We start from the raw sequence: 19,891 nt of genomic DNA, 5'->3' as shown, positions 1-19,891 counted from the left end.
CATGAAGTAATAAAGAATGCAGGAATAAGAAACACTGAGTTTTTAGTGACATAAAATGAGGGGGAGGCAGCCTCCCGGTGCTATGATAGTCCACGCAGGACATTAAGCAGTGTGGGGGAGAGGAGCCCAGCATCTCACTGCTATGATAGTCCCCCCCAGGCAGTACAGAATTTTTCTTTACACATGAAAGGGAGGGACTGATTGAAGCTCAGCTCCCAGTTGCTATGATGAAGACGGTTACCAGCCATTCTGTCCCATCTACTGGGAGTGACCAGGAATCATTCCTGCTTTTACCCAGGCGCCCCCCCCCCCCAGCCGGCCTCATCTCAGGCCAACATGTTAGGTATTCAGCAGTTATCAAGCATTGGAGCACTCAGGGGTTCATAAGGACCGTTACCAGTCCTACTGCACGTCTGCCACCAAGAGGGGAGAGGAGCGAATACTGCGCTTCACTGCTGCAGCATAGCGTCTACCAGCAGCATTGAGTAGACACCGGGTGACATTGAAAGAAGTCAAGAAATGATTTCTTTCCCTTTTCTTTCACGTGGTGGGGGGGGAGTAAACTGAGGAGCTGTTCCCTGAACCACGCCAGACAATGTGTTTGAACCTACAGGCACTGGGAGCTCAGCCAAGAATGCAAATACTTTTCGGAGACTGCTGTGGACTGTGGGATAGCTGGGAGTCCTCAGTACCCCCTCCCTCCATTAGCGTCCATTTGAGTCTCTGGCTTCCCGTTTACACTTGTCACGCAGCACTGTGTAGCCTGGAGACTTTTTTCAAATGCTTTGGCATTTCATCTTCTGTAACGGAGGTCTGATAGAACAGATTTGTCTCCCCATACAGCGATCAGATCCAGTATCTCCCGTATGGTCCATGCTGGAGCTCTTTTGGATTTGGGACTGCATCGCCATCCCGTTGCTGATCAGAGCTCCATGCTGGACAAACAGGAAATATAATTCAAAAGTTTGCGGGGCTTTTCCTGTTTACTTGCCCACTGCATCCGAGTTCAGATTGCTGTCCAGAGCAGTCAGTGGTGCACTGTGGGATACCGCCCGGAGGCTAATAACGTCAATTTGCGGCCACACAAACCCTAATCTGATATGTTTATATCGATTTTAGCGCTACTCCTCTCGTCGGGGAGGAGTACAGAAATCAATTTAAAGAGCCCTTTATATCAATATAAAGAGCGTTGTGTGGATGGGTACAGCATAAATCGATTTAACGCTTTTTAAATCGATTTAAACGCATAGTGTAGACCAGGCCTTGGTTTAGTTATTCCCTTCCCAGAGAACCCCACCTGAGAAATTAAACAAACAAACAAACAAAAAACAAAAACTGTGGTACTAAAATGACATTTGCAGACCATTACTCTACTCGCTTTGGTTGTAGGTTATAACCTTCCCTCTTGATGCTTTGTCTTGTCTATAGCTTGTCTATAAGCTCTTCAGGGTAGAGACTGCTTTGTATTCTGTGTTTGTACAGTGTTTAGGTCTTGATCGGGGTCCTTCAGTGCTATTGGAATACAAAAATTTGCCTGTTTATTATTTTTATCTTATTTATTTCTGTTAAAGATATAGAAATAACCTGTCAATATGATATTTAGCCAATAGGTATTCATAGTTGTACTTGGAGTTGCAGCATTTTGTGGCATATCTTTTATAGAAGTGTAAGGGGTGCTATGTTATGGCTTTTTCTCCTGCCGCTTCACATCTGGGCAGACATCCTAGAGCCAAAATTAAAACTGCAGTGTCTTTCACCAAGAGACATATTACAAGGCACAAAAAGCTGCAAACAGATATCACACTTTCATATAAAGTAATTTCCATTCTGTTTTTATAGGCAGCATTGATAGCACTGCTGTTCTTAAGGTTGCCTGTCACATCCCATTATAAGACACAGTTCCTTATAACTTTGTCAAACTTTAACTGTTCAGGCTGAAGTTTTTCAGGCTGGATGTCTGCCTCAGATTCTTTTAGAAAGTTTCAGCCAAAATGATTCAGACATTTTTGAGAATTAGAGTGAGGGGGAAATAATTCATTTTCAAAATTAAAAAATTCTTGGGACCTTTTCTTTGGAAATCTCTGGCTCCCCCATGCTCTGGAGGCAGAACTTCAAATTTTGGCATGGGCGTGGTTTGTGTCAGTGGTTGTACATTTTGCTATTCCTGTGAGAATATGCCCAAATTTAGCCAGGTTATAAATCTTTAACAAATCACAGTTCGCGCACACACTCAGTAGAGATTTGCTACAACTTAACAGGTAAAATCTCTCAAAATTCCATCCTCACTGAGCATGCTTGTACCTCTCACAGCTCTTTGTGCTGAGCAGACTCTGCATGCACCGTCCCCACAGAGCAGTTGAGTGTACTCATTCCCTCACAACGCCTACACGTGACTTGGTTGCACATAGAGTATCTCCACAGAATTACCAAATGTACTCCATCCTCTCACAGCTCCTGCACATAACAGGACTACATGTGTACCAACTCCACATTGTAATCCTGTTACATAGGGTAGCTGTGAGGGGATGAATTGTACTTGGTTGCTGATATGTGCACAGTCCAGTCCCATGTTGATGCTGATGGACCATTCCCACAAAGCTCCTATATATGCTCCAGACCAGGGCTTCTGGAGTGAATCTGGATTTTTCCTGTAATAGCTGCTCTAGGCAGGGGTGAGATCAGGCACTGGAACTGAAAGCAGGGAGCCTGTTTCTCCTATGCCCTCAGTGACCCCTCCCCCCATATAGGACCCCAAGCAGTATGAAGGAGGAAGCCATCTGATTCAATGCAGAGCGGACAAGAGGCAAACCTAGGATGTTGTGAGGGAAGTCTGGGGGAGTAGACTGGGAAAAGGAGTCTAGAGGTGGAAGCTGGGACTGGACCCTGACAGGAGGTCAGAGACTGGGAACTAGGAAGTGAAACTGGTACTGTGTGGGCAAGAAGACTTGGTCTAGGAGTCAGGGAGAGAAATAGGTGTGGGTGGAGAGGTAAGGAGCGAGTGGGTGGGAGGATTGAGGTTGGATGAGGAGATTGGAGGAGATTAGGACTGGCGGTGCAAGGAGACTGGGGCTGGAAACCAGTGCTTCAGGGAAAAATATGCATGGGGGAAGAGAGAAGGATATCATAAAGAGCCAACATGCAGGGGGAGAACTGGGAATGGCTGCACAAAGAGACTGGGATAAGGAGCTGGGGGAGATAAGGAAGCTAAAACTGGATGTGAAGCTCAGGGAAGGAGAGGGGAACTGGTAGCCACTGCAGATGGGGTCAGAGAGGGTGAGTGGGAAAGAGAAAAATTGAGGATTTGGGAACATAATAGGGATTTGCTGGGCAAGGAGACTGAGACTAGGAGTGAAGATCTTAGGATAGGAAGTCTGGATGATGAGACTAGGAATTATTGGGCTAGGAGGCTGGGAATTAGGTTAGAAGCCTGAGGAATGAAGACTGCGACTGGCTAAATTAGGAGACTTGGACTCGGACAAGGAGCCAGTGGGGGGAGAGAGATATTACTGGGACATGGACAGGTTTGAAGGATGGAACAAAAGAGACTGTGCTTCAGGGGAATGAGCAGAACAGTATATGGCCACTAGACACATTCCCTTCCAGAGTCTGGAATGGAACCCGACATCCCCAAGTCTCACCACTCTTCTGCTGTCACAAATATCTGTGAAACCCACTGGCAGCATGCATGTTTCATCCCTCTCTAGTGCTGGCTCATGTAGAGGACCACAACCTATTACTGCTATCTGTTAATCCATTAGCTCAAGTGATGGAGGTATGTAGTGGATCTAAAGGTTCCAACCCTGCTGATGAACCCTGTGGGTGACAGTATGCCACCACATAATGGAATTTTGTTTTTTTTCAGTTTGCATTTTTTAAAACCTAGGAAATAACATGCCAAAAAAAAAAAGTTAAAATAACATTATTGTGGTTAAAAAGTCTAGCACTCAAAAGTTAGGAAATGCCAAGGTGGCCCGTGCAACTATTTTTCTGCTCTGCTCTGGGCATGAATCAGGGTTATGTACTTGAAGGAGGCTATCTGCTGTAGTATTCCATCTCATTTCTTGCAGACGTTGGAAAGTGTGCAGTGAATGAGGCAGGGAAAGGCAGCAGTCTCATGATTAAGGTATTTGAATGCCGTCTTGGAGAACTGGATCTTTTCCTGTCTTCTGCCATAGAGTTCCTATGTCATGCTAGGCAAGTTGTTTAAAATCAGTTTTTCAGAGGTGGTCACTAATTGTATGTTCTTCATTTTCTGGGTGCTCAGCTTGAGATTTTAGGGCCTGATTTGCAGAAGTGCAAATTTTATAACTACAACTGAAGTTAATGGGAGCTGTGCTTGAATATATAAAGTGGTATATAATGCTAAGTACTCTGAAATATCAGCTGCTAGGTCTCTAAATTGGGCACCCAAAGTTAGCAGTAACTTTTGACTTTAATCCCTCTGTGTATGTTTGCCATCTGTAAAACGGGGACAATAATATCCACTCATCACACAGGAGTATTGTGAAAATAAATTCTTTACAGATATTATAGTGATGAGTGCTATAGAAAAGCCCAGGAGGAGATTAAATTTCTGTCTTCTGAGCAGGGTTTGAATAGTGTGCATCAGATAAGGACTGGGAGAAAACAAGGGGGAGACATATGGCTCAGTGGTTTGCACATTGGCCTGTTAGACCCAGGGTTGCAAGTTCAATCCTTGAGGAGGCCACTTAGGGATCTGGGGCAAAATCAGTACTTGGTCCTGCTAGTGAAGGCAGGGAGCTGGATTCAACGACCTTTTGCAGTCCCTTCCAGTTCAACAAGATAGGTATATCTCCATATATTTATTTATATTTTATATTTAATGAGGAAAAAATAAAATATCAAATAGTTGTTTATTAAATGAGCATTGTCCAATGAGGCAGGGGTCCTGTGGGAAAAATTATTTGATCTTATAATTAAAGATTGTATCATAATCCATAAGAACAAGGGGAGTGAATTAAGGTTTCACAGGCAACCTTAATTCTGATATGTCCTAACTTTTCAGTGCTTGGCTTTGAAACCTTAATAATTTTCTTTTAACATATTTGTGTGTGCATTCACTTTCTGACGGTCATCTTGAACCCCTGTTACCTTTTGTTAAGGGGGTACAATAGAATAACATATGTGCTGTGACTCTTCACTTTGCTGCTTGATTCTCAAGACAATCATACCCAGTGAGCAAAGAGTTGTTATGGAGATTTGCATTTGCTCCACAGGTGAGTAATGCAGAACTAATTAGGGAGAAGAGCTTATTGTACAAATGAGCTTCCAACCCCCAATCAATACTCCATTGATTCTGACCCACTCTATGAGGCTCATTGAGCTCTTGCGGGGAAGGAGAAAGTGGAATGGGAATGTGTGCACTTTTCTCCCACAGGGCAGTAAGGTCAGCAAAGCACTGGCTAACCATATGGTGCTGACCTTTCTCTTTGTTTCTAGCTATGGCATTTAATTAAGAAGGCTAAAATACATAGTTGCCTAATTATATTTCCATTTAAACAATTGCTGTAGTAGTCACAGGCAGGTTATGCAGTTGTGAACAGTACAAATCTGAATGGGAGCAAAGTACATATGGAGCTGCCCAGGCACCAACCATGTGTCCTTCCTAAGTAACTAGAGTGACCAAAGCAGCCCTAATGTGGCCAAGGATCTTGCCACGGTATTTTGTTTAAATGTAACTGTATTATGGTATGGGTTGTTAATGTAGGGATGCAAGTGCTGTCTGAATACCTTGTCTGATGAGTCAACATCTATGTTCAAATGACAGAAAAAAGTGGTTAAATAGTCCAAAGATGTCCAAGATTTTTTTGTTTCTCCTTTTAAACAGTATTTTCAGAGATTCTGGTCTCTGTCTAAAAAGGTACCTTATATAATGAATGGGTTTCATGCTGGCAGCATATGAAGCAAACTCTCAGACCTTAATGTTGCTGGGTCCCACTTATCTGGTGTTACAGCTACATAGTGGAAAAATTTCTAATATTCCTTTCTCAGATTGTATTAGGGTGACCAGACAGCAAATGTGAAAAATCGGGACGGGGGTGGGGGGTAATAGGAGCCTATATAAAAAAAAAAAAAAGCCCCAAATATCGGGACTGTCCCTATAAAATTGGGACATCTGGTCACCCTAGATGGTATCAACTGGCTGCAGGATGAAAACCTCTCACTTTTTTTCAAACTAGCCCACATTTCTGGGAACTTTGAGCAGGGTTACAATGTATGTGTTTTTCTGACTGAATGTGTCTCATTGAGGATGGTAAGGTCTCTGCTGAACTGCATAGTTAAGAGACTGTTGTCCCTTGACAGACACAAGGGAATTTTCAAAAACGTTTCAACCCTAGCAGTATGCTCTGAATATCCCCTATAGCTTATATAGTGTTATAGTTAGGGTGACCAGACAGCAAATGTGAAAAATCGGGACTAGGGGTGGGAGGTAATAGGAACCTATATAAGAAAAAGACCCAAAAATCGGGACATCTGATCACCCTAGTTATAGTTAAATTAATGTAAAACTGGTTTGAAATCAGCATTAGACTTTAAAACTAGCTACTTGTAGAAGAAGGTGTTAGAGAAGGGTGATTTGGGAAGAGGATTCTGGAAAGTCAGAGAAAAAAGGAAGATGAGAAAATCACTGACACTAGGAGAAGAAAAGGAGAGAGCAGACTGAATATAGAGCTACAGAGACAAGAAATGAAAAAGACGAGAAAATTGTCTGTCTAATATCATGGGTATCTGGATAGTCAGATAAATACTGCATTCAGAAACAAGTAGAAAGAAGCAAGAAGGAAAAAAGGGGAGAAAAAATGTTGGGGCATGACTCTTATGTTTACATTTTGATCCCTGTTTGTCATTGTTGTTTGGATGCTGTCCCACTTGAACAGATTTCTAAAATGAACCCAGCATACTTCTGCAAAGTTCCTTACAAATGTTTTAACAAAGTCATCTCTTAAGCAGCCATACTGCTTTTATTTCCCCCTGTCAAGGAATCCATTCCAATGAGACCTTGCTCCACAGATTTAGAAAGGTCACTTCACCACTCTGGGATGGACTCATGCTCTTTAGAAAATGCATACAGCTTTTTACTTCATTTAACACAAACATACTTGGTCAGTTTAAGCCTAAAAGAAGGATCTCTATACAGCTCTTTTCTTACACTTTTAATTGTTTTATTTGGTGTGCTTGTACTCGAGTAATTTTAAACTCCATGATGCTTATAACACTTAAGCAATACTATTTGGCCATAGGGGATTTATAGAATGGACACAGTAATTTACAAGTTTTACAAAATAACAATGCCTATGCTGTGCATCACAAAACAAACAGACAAACAAACCCAAACCTTATGGGTTAACACACTGCAGTGCTAACTTACAAGCTGCAGATTTCTTCTCTATCCCATATTTTATTGTCATGTTTTACATTGTGTCTCCTTGGTTGATTTTTGTATTTGTTATTTATTTTTTTGTTTTTATAAATGCACCCAATTGTGCCTGTTTTACCTGTAATAAGAAATCAGAATGTGTTGTATCTTTCCTTTGGATAGAAATTTTTGGACATACGCAATATTGTTAGGTCAATCGAATATATACAGTATGTTGAACATACTGTGATAATGTGTGATATAAGAATATGTGAACTTCTGTTTGATGCTTTTAGCTAACAGTGGAGATCTGTGGTAAAAGTAGTGTTTGCAGAAATTTTGAAGAAAAAGATAGATTAATTGTAACTAGAGTAGCATGTATTGTGTATGTCAGATATTGACAGATGTTCTAAAACCTTGTAAAAATTGAAGTAAAGCAGGAATATAAGACACCTATATTATGTATTTTTACTGGGGTGACAGGATTTTTCTGTTGACTCATCAAATATTAAGTTGCATGGAACCATTGATAGATATTACTGAGGCAGTGGGGCTTGTTAACTTGACTCTGGATAAGGGATTATCTCTTAGACCAGAGGAAGTCTAAGCTGGACAGTCATCTTGGAGGAACTCTCTGAGCAGCAAAGGCAAGGGATGGAATTTGTTATATTGTTATGAGTTTCTTTGTAAACAAATCCAAACACCAAGAAGGGACTGAGTTGTGATCTTATAATATGTTGTCTATATTTTTCAGCAGAGTGGAAAAGTCACTTACTAGTCACCCAAAGCACAGTGAAACATATTGACCATCTGAAATACTTACTCCCCATTTCGTAGTCAATGTAATGCACCGTAGGTGCTTTTCATATGGGTGGATCAATGGAACAAGTTTCATAGTATATTTTGGACTATTATTGTGTGGGAGGAACTTGATCTTAAAGGTTTAAAGGTTTACCTGATAGTATTTAATAGGTAATTATCTGAAATATCTTAAAGGGACAAGGTGGGTAATATCTTTTATTGGACCAATTTCTGTTGGTGACAGAGACAAGCTTTTGAACTTCTACAGAGCTCTTCCTCAGACCACATCCATGAAGGTGGATCCCTTTGCACCCATGAGAACTCCAATGAAATCTGTGAGGCTCCATTGATTCCTTATGGCCATGGGTCCACTTGCCTGGAAGTGGCAGTGGAACTGTGAGACAATGTGCAGTAAATGTTTATATAGTTTTTCTTGTCTCTGTAATAAAGACAAATTTTATAATAAGATCCAAAATCTTACCTTACTCCTGGGTAACTTGTATTGAAATATATGTAATCCTGTGTAACTTGTACTGAAATCTTCATTTTTGTCATTTTCTCCATGGTTTTTAAAAGTGAGTCAATGAGACTTCTGTGGCTGTCTTCATTACAGCTAGAATTTCACCCACTATCTCACATGGTGTATGAGATATTGCATTTCTTATGTGCATATAACACCCATTGCAGCTGAGGTGATTTTGCAAAAGGGCTGTAGGATGATTAAAAAAAAATTTCAGTGAATACGAGAATTAAAATAACACTTGTAGCTCATTGGTATAAATTCCACTCTATTAGCAGTGCTAAATAACAATTTCCAAGCATTCTGCTAAAGTAAAATTATGAGTACATTCAAAACTACAGGATATTTCCTCTTTTGGGGGGCCTAAAGCAAGTTCTGTATATCCAAATCTTGTAGTATCAGGCCCTTGTTGCACACAGGTCAAAGGGGATGTCTAACCCTACAGGTTGGTGGACTATTTTTTGAAATAATGTATGCAATTGCTCCTGCATTCTTATAATTTGTATTTAACCTACAGTATTGCATGGACACTTTATACTTTAGTTCATAGGAATTGGCTTATTCTTTTTCAGTCTGCCAAATATATTTTTTAGATCAGCATGAAAAGTGTCTATATCATATATACATGAATTAATCTTATTTTGTAGTTTGAATCAAATATCCTATGAAATTCATAAACAATTTAAAATATGTTTTAAATTTAGTCTTATTCTTAATATTGGTTTATCTGTTTTAACCATGTGGCCAAATTCTGTATTTTTAATTAAATCAATCAGAGTTTACACCTGAGTGACCAAATCTGGCAAGCCTTTACCTTTTCGAGTGCTGAATCAATTTTAAAAAAACTGTGTTTCATAATAAATTAAACACTTTTTTTTTGATTTAGCCTATAGAAGTGTTTCTCACAGACTTACATCTCTGAACAGGTGGTTATTGAGAGTTCCATTTTGTCCTGTGATAGTTTTTACGATTTTACAGATATTTTAACACACATTTTGATACAGAGTAAATTAAAGAGACATTTAAATATTAAAATTTGTAAACACTTGTTCATATAATGTAGAAATGCAAAGTATTTATTTATTTGCTTGCAGAGGTCTTTTTATCACCATCCATGACCGGGGGCACATTGCTACAATGCTTAAATCATGGCCTGAAGATACCATCAGGGTAAGTTCAATGTTATTTGCATGGCAGAATTGCTTTTGATCTGTATGTGGGTAACTTTGCCTAAAATGTTTTGACTAGTTACTGCTTTTAATTCAAATTAAATTAGGTGGTATGGTGATATTAATTAGTTGCTAGTGGTTTCTTAAATAATGGTTGTATCAAAGGCACTTTCCAGTTGCAGCTTCAGAATCTTGAGGCTTTTAAACTGTTGTGTTAGGGCTTCATTTGCTGTTTAGAATTTGAACTTCTTGATAACGTGCCAATTGTATTCAGTCTCGTGTGATTTAAAGGTTTCATTTGTTTTTTAATATAAGGATTGATTTAATTATTTGCATCTGAATGATCTCTACATATGGATCAGTTAACTCCCAAATATGCAGGTGCTTGGGGCGGACACTTCAGAAAGGGGCGGCACGTCCAGGTATTCGGCAGCAATTCAGCGGAGGGTCCCTCGCTCCTGCTCGGAGCGAAGGACCTCCGACTGAATTGCTGCAGATTGCGATCGCATTTTTTTTTTAGCTTATTTTTGGCTGCTTGGGGTGACAAAACCCCTGGAGCTGGTCCTGCAAATATGACATCTTTTAAGTACTGAAACCTCTCTATTTCAGGATAAAGAAAGTTCTGCTAAGCATTTTACAGTCAAATCAATTTCAGTTATAATTTATTCTAAAGAGTTCTATCACAGGCTGTTTCTGTTCTCCACCTACAGCTGCTTGTCATAGAATAAGATGTGAAAATTATTCATTCCTTCAAAAAATCAAATAAATCATTATTTATTCTGATCCTAAAAGCTGAATGTACTTTAGTATAAGTGAGTGACAAATGCATCAATAGCAATGGTGGATGGCTTTTGGAAAATACAATTTGATCCAAATTTTCATTATAAACTGGGATTGTCTCCTTTTCTATTGTGCTTTCTCTCTCCCTCTTTTCCCTCTTATCTCATCTGTGAATTAGCGATAATAGTGCTTGCCCATCTTTGTAAGGCACATTGAGATCTCCAGATCAAAGTACCTCTGTAAGCAATAGATGGTGGGAGATGATGGTGTTCATTTTATTGCATTATTTTATATCCTGAGGTTGCTTTCAGGCTTCGTCTCATTTTTAAAATAATAATTATTGTTGGTTAAATAGGAATGCCCAGGTTTTTGTGCAGAGAATTTTTTTTTCACTTAGTATTTTATTTTGGAGTGTCTCCTTTTTTCCCATTTTTTTTGTTTTTGTGTGAGCCCTTAAAAATGTGCAGCTGAGGTTAATGACTGTTCATATGCTGTGAACAAATACTTATAGGTGCTTTTATACCATTTAAAGCCTCCTAGAACAACTTTAACAGCTGTTTTTTAAAAAACACACTGAAATAGCTTAATAAGGAAACATTTGAGTGGTCCGAATATTCAGGTAAACAGTGTGTTTGTGCAATATACAGTGAACATTAATCTGTGTCCTTTATTTAAATTTACAAGATCAGATTTGGTTACAGTGTAATAAAGAAAAATTGAGATTCACAGATGTTCAAGTTATCCTTTTGAGGGTAATACATTCATTTCTACTGGCTTAGTCTACCTTTCCTTGTGAATGAGAGTTTTACAGGAAACAATCTCAATGTACTGACTTGGAATGCACTGGAATTACTTTGCACAGATTTTTCCATATGTGATCTTTAAAGTTTGTTTTAAGTAGTTTTATAACAGCAACATTCAGTGGAGATTTTACCATAATATGCAGCTTTAGTCTTGCACTGATTTTGTGAAATGCAGACAAATGTTTTAGGTTTTTTCCAATTTTCAGCATCTGTGTGTTGACACAATTTTTAATTATTAGCTTGTTCTAAATATCTGTCATCTGCACGTGTATTATATGTAGAAACACATACAGTATGTGAATGTGGAGAGGTTGAATGGATTTAGCAAGGACAGATACATTATAGTGTTGCTTGCCATTAAAATGTTACAGTAGAAACCGTTAAGTCAACATTTGCTAAGCATTTACTGAGTTATCACATACATCTTTTTTAAATTAGTGCACAAGCACACCGTTGTTTATGAGATAAGGTTGATGTATGCATAACCTACCTATCACAAAAACACAGAAGGGAGAAAATTGAAAATAAAGGCATCTAATAGTACATATAATCTAATTCTCTCTCTCTCTGGGTGCAGAAATAACCACTAGATCAGACAACATACCACAACTTTAACTGCCTCAGCAGGAATACCAGCCTCTCAACACCTCCTGCTCCCCTAGTTGCCCTAACAACACTACAAACAGACCAGACTCCCTTATCCACCCTCAGTCTTTTCTGAACTCTAACCCTCTCTGGAGTTTGTTGTTCCTGACATATTACTCTAAGGGTATGTCTACACTATGGGATTATTCCGATTTTACAGAAACTGGTTTTTTAAAACAGATCGTATAAAGTCGAGAGCATGTGGCCACACTAAGCACATTAATTCGGAAGTGTGCGTCCATGTACCGAGGCTAGCATCGATTTCCAGAGCATTGCACTGTGGGTAGCTATCCCATAGCTATCCCATAGTTCCCGCAGTCTCCTCCGCGGGCTGGGCATTCACCATCATGGATTGTTGTCCAACTGATGTATTGAGAGATACATTTGGATACAACTTCCCATGTGTGCCTTACCATGAGCGTTTATTTTTTATTCTTCAAAATACCTTGTCAGCATGTTCGATCAGTGATGGCAATCAAACTTCTTGTATTAAATAATGCCTTCCCCCCCCCCAATTTTTGTGATAATGGAGGCATTACAAAATATAATATATGACAATTAAAATATTAAAGATCACTGCCAGGCGCGCCAGCTTCCATTAAGAACAATGTTTCCCAAACTTGGATCGCCACTTGTCTAGGAAGCCCTGGGGGCTGGGTTCCGGTTGGTTTACGCTCCCGCTCCGCAGGTCGGCCGATCGCAGCTCCCACTGGCTGGGGTTCACTGCTCCAGGCCAATGGGAAGCTGCTGCGCACGCCTTTTTCCTCGCCTTTCTTGTGCATCTTGGCATGCACCTGGTGCTGCTGTTGGATGTCGAAGGCCGCTGGGGGAAGAGAGCTCCATCACAGGGGTGGACAGCTAATGCATTGGGTGGGATTCCTAAGACGCAGTGGAGGACTGCAGGGGGGTCGATTTTCCCTGCCCAGCTGCTGCTAAGTTCCAAGTTGTGTGGGTCACTCAGCCATGGAGTTGTCCAAAGTGTTCTGGTCTGCTGGCATGGTACGTGGGTGCAGAAGGAGCCTGCATTCTAGTGGCCATCTAGCTAAAGCAGTTAGGCTGTCATCCTCCTTCAGCCAACGTTCCTGGTCCAGCGAGCTACAATGCAAGCTGCAAATGCTTCAGTGCTGCAAATTCCTGTCCTTCAACCACTCTGCATGCGCCCGTGCTTGGTCGTACCTGCGGAAGATAAGCAGAACAGGTTGGTATCAGCTAATTCACAGATGGTTCAGTGCCTGAGCACAGAGAAATCAATTGCAATATGGTGAGAGAAACACTCCAGATCCAGAAGAATCTATGAATAAAACCGGGTAATTACAGTGAAAAGAGTGCCAGAGAATGGTTGAGTTTAGCTCACAATTGGTTTTGTATAGATTGCAGGCCACCCTTTTCCTCTGGCCAATGGATGGACCACGACTACATAACCCCGTTTTCCCCCCAAGCACGAGTTCTTCACTCACTGATTTCCTTATGCAATAGTCCTCACACACTCCTTCCACTGGTTCAACAACCATGTGCTTTAATTACACATTTGCTCTTCCAAGTGCTTATGTGTCCTCCTGCATAAGATTTTTCCCAAGCCTGTATCTAATACCAGTGACAGAAGGCAGGAGTGAGAGTGCAGCTCATTTGAGATTTTGCGCTCAATCTTGCCTCTTCCTTCTAGCCTTATCCTTTTGGGCTCTCTCCCTATCCTGCTTCTGCTGCCCTGTTAATAATCCTCAGCTGATGAGATGGAAATCTCCTTGTTAATTCGGTTAATACTGTACTGCTTAATCAATTATCATCACTACTGTTGGTTCAAATGTGAGGATAACTTGCGAAGTGCAACAGAGTGGTGGCCAACTTAGACTGTTCTCATCAATGGCTGTCACACCAGCAAGAGTGTATGATGATTACTTTATTAACTTTTCCCTTTCTAGCCAGCCCTCCCCCACTCAGGCGCCTTTCCCATCGGCCTGGCTCCGGCACTTGCCACAAGCCCCTGCGCCCCAACCCTGCTCCCCAGCTGGAAGCACCAGGCAGCAATGAAAGTGGAGCAATGTGGGGTAGCAAAGGTCCCTACTTTTTCAGCTCTCCCCCCACACCGCCCAAATTGCCAGGGCCCCTGGGCACAGCCCCGTTGGCCCATTGGCCTAATCTGCACTGGGAGGAGGGTGAGCAGGCCCAGCCTGGGGGCAGCCAGAGGAGATCCTCAAAAAAAGGTAGGCCTGCCGCCTTGGGGAGCCAGGCCTGGCTTGACCCGGCGGTGGGATAGGGAGGGGTGCTCGGCACAGGCCCAAGTTCTAATCTGCCGGGTGGGCGCTCCCCTCTCCCAAGCTTGCCCGCGCCCCCCCCCCCCCCCCCCCCCGCCCCCCCCACCTCCCCCCCCCACCCCCCCCCCCCCCCCCCCCCCCCCCCCCCCAGGCCTGCCCACTCCACTCCTTCCTCCAATGCTGCCCCCGAGCAGGCCTGCTCCTTTCCCATTGTCCGCTGCTCTTCAGCACATCCTTTTGCCACCCAGTTCACGCCCCTAGTCTTAAGTATATGACAAAAGAAACGAACACTAACTAGTGGCACGCTTAGATACAATAGAGTTCCACACAACAGACAAGATGTTTTAAAAAAAATGTCCACACCGCCTTTTTTGAAGCAGGGAGGAGGGGAACCCTATAATTGTCACTGATCCAGGGTCTTCCATTCCTTTGGGTTTTTCTTCTCCAGTGATATTGCCTGTTTAAAAATATACCTTCCCACCGGGTGCAAGTTTAACCACCACCAGGAGGAAAGAATACTGCATTGCATCCCATTCAAAAGCTCTGGATCAGTTTCACATTGCTAAGGGCATTACAGGCTTCTATTTTGAAAGTGTTTTCTATTAACGTATGGATTGGTATATACGTTTTATTAAAGCATTAAATAGTAGAGCACAGCAGGAAAGATTGGGTTGTGTCTGGAATTTGAAGGACAACACAGGCACCCTGTTTTAAAGAAACAGGTTAGACAAGTGCCTGTCAGGATTGGCTAGTTTATACTTGGTTCCTGCTTAGTCCAGTCCAACCTTCTATGATGAACTTTGGCTCCTCATTGACTAGCAGGCTAGATAGAGTCTTAGGTCTCCCTAAAAACATTCAAGCTTTTGCTTTACATCCAGCCTTGAGCATCAAGAGGGGGCTCATTCTGAGGGCAGGGAGGGGTTTTCAAACCAACCCCTCCTCACTTCATATATTCAGAAGACTTCTATGAACCATCTCGCGCAGAGGGCTTCCTCCCAACCCTCCCGCAGAGACTCCATCTCCTTTTTCCTCATTGGTACACTGCAGGCCTGAGTCGCCTGTCGCTCACTGATTCTTACTGTAGGGTACAGTAAAGCCCTACCCCAGGAAGAGTGTCTATGGCCCAAGCACAAGCGCATGGGTGGTAGGAGCCAAAAATCCCTGCAGTGAACTCCCAGCTTGATTACCACTTTGGCGCAAGGGCCTTGCAAACGTCACACAGTCTTTTGCACCTTACTGACCCTCTCGCTCTCCATCACAGAGGCCATTGGGGGGATTAGCTATTTGTAACTGCTTTGAAAGATGTGTAGAGCTACACACATGCTAAGTATTAACATAGTTCCTTTTAAACTGCAGCAAACAGCAGCACTGGGATTATTGATAGAAAACCCTTGATTAATGCTGTCCAACGGAACTTGATTTAATTGTCATTACAGATTGGTTACTTCCAGCCTCAAGTTCCTCTTTATGCAGACGCAGGCCCAGATACACCCTGAGCTCTGCCAGCAAGAGGTTTTCCCGTTTGAAAGATCTAGTGCACTCTGGGGGACCTGGTTTAGTTCAAATAGTTGAATCGGATTTGCAAGAGGGCTAATGAGTTACCAACATCAAGAAGCAGGTATGTAAACCTGAGCCGCAAATCTCTGGTTACACTTCAAAGCAAGTAGCACAAAGGTGTTATGAGGCTTTAGAAGAGAGAGAAGCCTCTGTTCTCATTGAAAGGCTCTACACAGCAAGATGACCTATTTGCAAGGAGAGAGAAAGGGACAGACTGGAGCCACATAAATTGCACCTCGATAACAAATGACGAATGAGTGTTTAGAACAGCTCGGAGGAAGTTAGCTCCAGTGGTTAGAGGCAGACAGCCCAGAGTTAGGACTCCAGGGTTTTTATTTTCTGGCTCTGTCTTACTCTGAGCTCAGAAAAAAGGTCACTTTGTAGCATTCTTTTTTCCCCCAAGTTCACAAATGGGCAGGAAAAGGAGGCACAAATTCCCTCCCGGTGTCACAGAGCTTTGGGCGGGATGGACTGCTTTGAAATCTTAAATGAAAGGCTGCTAAATAATTGCAGAGCATTAGGAATTACCCATTACCGATAACGTGCAAACCACACTCCTCATTCATCTAAATGTCCATTCAGGTTGGGAGGCAATTTGGCAGCTTACCCCACAAATAGGAGACAATCAAAACATCATTGACTATGACAACCTGAAGATCCAGCCCTAAACAAACAACAAGTTGGACTAGGAATTCTGTGGCCTCAGCCCAATGGTACCCAACCAGCAGAGCCAAGCAGGGTTGCCAATTTTCTATTCGCAGAAAAGCCGAACACCCTTGCTCGTCCCTTTCCTGAGGCATGCCCTACCCATCCATCCACTTGTTTCCCACCCTTGCTGATGCGCTCATTTCACCGAGGCTGGAGCAGGGGTTGGCGGGCAGGTAGCATGAAGGGCTCCGGGGTGGGACTGAGAAGAGATGAGGGGTCTGGGGTGCAGGAAGCGAGCTCCAGGCTGGGGCAGAGGGCTCTGGCTGAGGCAGGGGTTTGGGCATGGGATGGTGCGGGCTCAGCTACAGGCTGGAACGGAGCCAGAGATGAGGGATTTGATGTTCAGGAAAGAGGGTTCCGGGCTGAGGGCAGAGGTATGGGATCTTGGTTAGGGGATGCGGGCTCGAAGGGTGGGGCCATAAAGGAGGGTTCAGGGTGCAGCGAGATGGGATCCTGGCTTGGCAGGGGGGTGGGGGGCTCTGGGTGGGGCCAGGGTTTGGGGTGGCAGGAGGAAGTGAGGGGCAGTGGCTACCTCAGGCAGCTCCCAAGGAATCTGCTGGTATCTTTCTCCCTCTGCTCCGAAGTGGAAGGCTCAACCACATGGCTTTCTGCGCTGCCCATAGCCTGCAGGCACTGCCCTCGCTCAGCTCCCACTGGCCTAGTGGTTTCCTGGCGCAATCGGGAGTCAGCTGGTCTGGGCCGCTGAGGGCAGGGCAGCACACAGACTCCAGTCTGCCATTTCTTCATCCACCTGAGAGAATATTAGAGGTGCAATGCCCAGCAGGATTCGCGCTGGGATTATGGCATGGAGCCAGTAGAAGGGCCTGGCTCAGACTCGCAGACGCTGGTAGCATGGAGGTAGACTCTTAACTCGCTCCGTCAGTAGCTCGTTGACCCTATGTTCACGAGAGCCAGTTATGCGCATCTTTATGGACACATACGAGGGGGACTGTGCTACGCTCCAACTCCCCTCTATGATGCAACAGATGGACGTACCTAGTTGCTACAGTCTCTTCTCGTGCCGTCCTCGACTATCTCCTCCAGAGTCTACGTTATGCAAATTTTTTCAATGACAATCAGAAGTCGGTAGACCAAGGGAGACACAAGCGCTGTGCAGGGAAAGCCTCAACTGTGGCACGTAAGCAGGGCACTGGATGTGAGAAGGAGAGTTAAATAGCACCGCAAAAGTAGTAAGGTCTTTCATGTGGCACAGGCACAAGTGTCTCGCGATTGTACTTGGACACATTAAATAGGAGTGATGGGCGTGGAGATTGGGTGTAATGCACAAGAGCGGCTTCTAATAACACTGATGAGGGGGAATTAGTCTGTAGAGGAAGTACGCGCATTGGGAAGAGGCCATTTTGCTGCGTTAGACAGTGAGAATAGGTGGAGGGGGGGAGCCCGCAATCGCTATGATGGGCGCGTCATGGAGACATGGCAGTGAACATATGTGACTTGAGTGGCATTCGCTCATTCTGCATACCCCCAGAGACGCAGCCAGAATCTATATCGTTGTCCTAGAGCAGCCATCTGCCGGAGTCTGTACCAGTAAATGCCCACCTCAGCCGGACGACTATCTAAGGAGCGTTCAAGTGCTGGGACCATAGCGAGTGTGAGAGCAGTCATTCGATTTTTTGCAGGCGCCCCGGTCCGAAAACCCTTCCACTGAGGCCAGCCGGAGCCTCACGGGTGAATGGATCCGAGTGATGATATCAGTCATATTGTTACCATACCGTCTACCACCTGGGGGGGAGAGGATGCTGCTGTTAGTGCTTGCAGCACCCCGTCTACGCAGCACCGTAAGACCTAAGGTGACATTGAAAAGAGATGAGAATGGATTTTTTTTCCCTGTTTCTTTGAGGGGGAAAGGGGGTACATTGACAGCATATTCCCTGACACTGGCGACAATGTGTTTTGCCCTTCTCAGGCATTGGGAGTTCACCAAGAATGCAAATGCTTTTCGAGACGGGCAGGAACGGGTGGGATCGCTGGAGTCCTTCAGTCTCGCCCCATCCCTCCATGAATGTCCATTTGATTCTTTGGCTTTCCATTACGCTTGTCACACAGCAAATGTTGTCCCTAGCTTGTGGCCCTCTGTTCTTTCATAGCTCGGAGATTTTTTTCAATGCTTTGGCTTTCGTCTTCTGGAACAGGAGCTCTGATAAAACAGATTTGTCTCCTCATACAGCGTCAGATCCAGATCGTTCCCATCGATCCATGCTGGAGCTCTTTTGGTTTTGGGATCTGCATGGCCACCGTGCGATTCGCCCCCCCCGGGCTCCTCGCTGGGCAAACAGGAAATGAAAGTCCGAAAAAGTTGCGGGGCTTTTTTCCTGTCTACCTGCAGTGCTCCGGTTCAGATCGCTTCCAGAGCGGTCACAGTGGAGATCCTGTAGGCTTGGTATATTTTGACTTCGGATGTTGGTTCTTTGATAACCCACCCCTTCTGACCGGCCGGGGCAAACCTGTTGAATTGCGGCCAACGCTAACCCTAATTCCGAATGGCAAACCGATTTCAGCACTACTCCTCTGTTGGGAGGCGTACAGAATCAGTTTTAAGAGCCCTTTATATTAATATAAAAGGCTTTGTTGTGTGGATGGGTGCAGGGTTAAATCGGTTTACCGCTGCTAAAATTGGTATAAACACGTAGTGTAGACCAGGTCTAAGCCTCAGGGGATTCTCAGAAATGGCTACAGAGGTTCAGGACTCGGTTTCCCAGATTGTGAAAAGTCCAGGGCAGAAATAGAACAGTCTGGAAACTACTACCAGAACCAACCATAAGCCAGATCTCAGAGACAAAGGGTTTGAGTTATACTTTTGGGTTTGGCTGCTGTTTGAGTAGAGTGGTGAGAGAAGCATGACTGCCTGAGAGGTCCCCATTAAACTTCCCATTCTTACCAAAAGGGAAACTTTTAACTCTGGTGGTGTGTGGGTCACTGAAAAGTGCCAGCCCAACAGAGATCAGCAACTGAAGAGGCTGAGGAGTGATTTCAGCTTATACTTCACCTCGCCCCTGACCCCAGCTCTGACACTGGGCTCCAATTCCTGGCTACCGACTTCTGCTCTAATCACTGGGCCTGACTCCTGCTGCAACTGCTAGGCATAACAGCCCACATCCCAGTCATTGACAGTTTGAACAGCTCCCCCGAAAAGACAACACCAATTAGAGAATTAAAGCTGATGTGGTGAGCATGGATCCTACAAAGACCAATCTCTCTCTGATGGAGACAGTAGAAGTCTTACAGGCCTTGCGGGTCCAGGTTACCATCCTGTAGGC

At 43.7% G+C, this 19,891-nt stretch overlaps 1 protein-coding gene across 2 annotated transcripts in view; it reads left to right on the top strand.

Annotated features, from left to right (window-relative positions):
- The window catches only part of ME1 (malic enzyme 1), a 366,579-nt gene that overhangs the window by 148,067 nt on the left and 198,621 nt on the right, over positions 1–19,891 (top strand). For both annotated transcript variants that reach the window (XM_032806059.2, XM_032806060.2), the window contains exon 4: positions 9,794–9,869. In XM_032806059.2, the coding sequence (XP_032661950.1) occupies positions 9,794–9,869 (76 nt within the window). The remainder of the gene's footprint in view (positions 1–9,793; positions 9,870–19,891) is intronic.

The sequence above is a fragment of the Chelonoidis abingdonii genome, chromosome 3, assembly GCF_003597395.2.
Source record: "Chelonoidis abingdonii isolate Lonesome George chromosome 3, CheloAbing_2.0, whole genome shotgun sequence".
NCBI classification, from domain to species: Eukaryota; Metazoa; Chordata; order Testudines; family Testudinidae; genus Chelonoidis; species Chelonoidis abingdonii.
The sequence above is the reverse complement of the archived record's forward strand: the minus strand, read 5'-3'. Positions and strand labels throughout refer to the sequence as shown.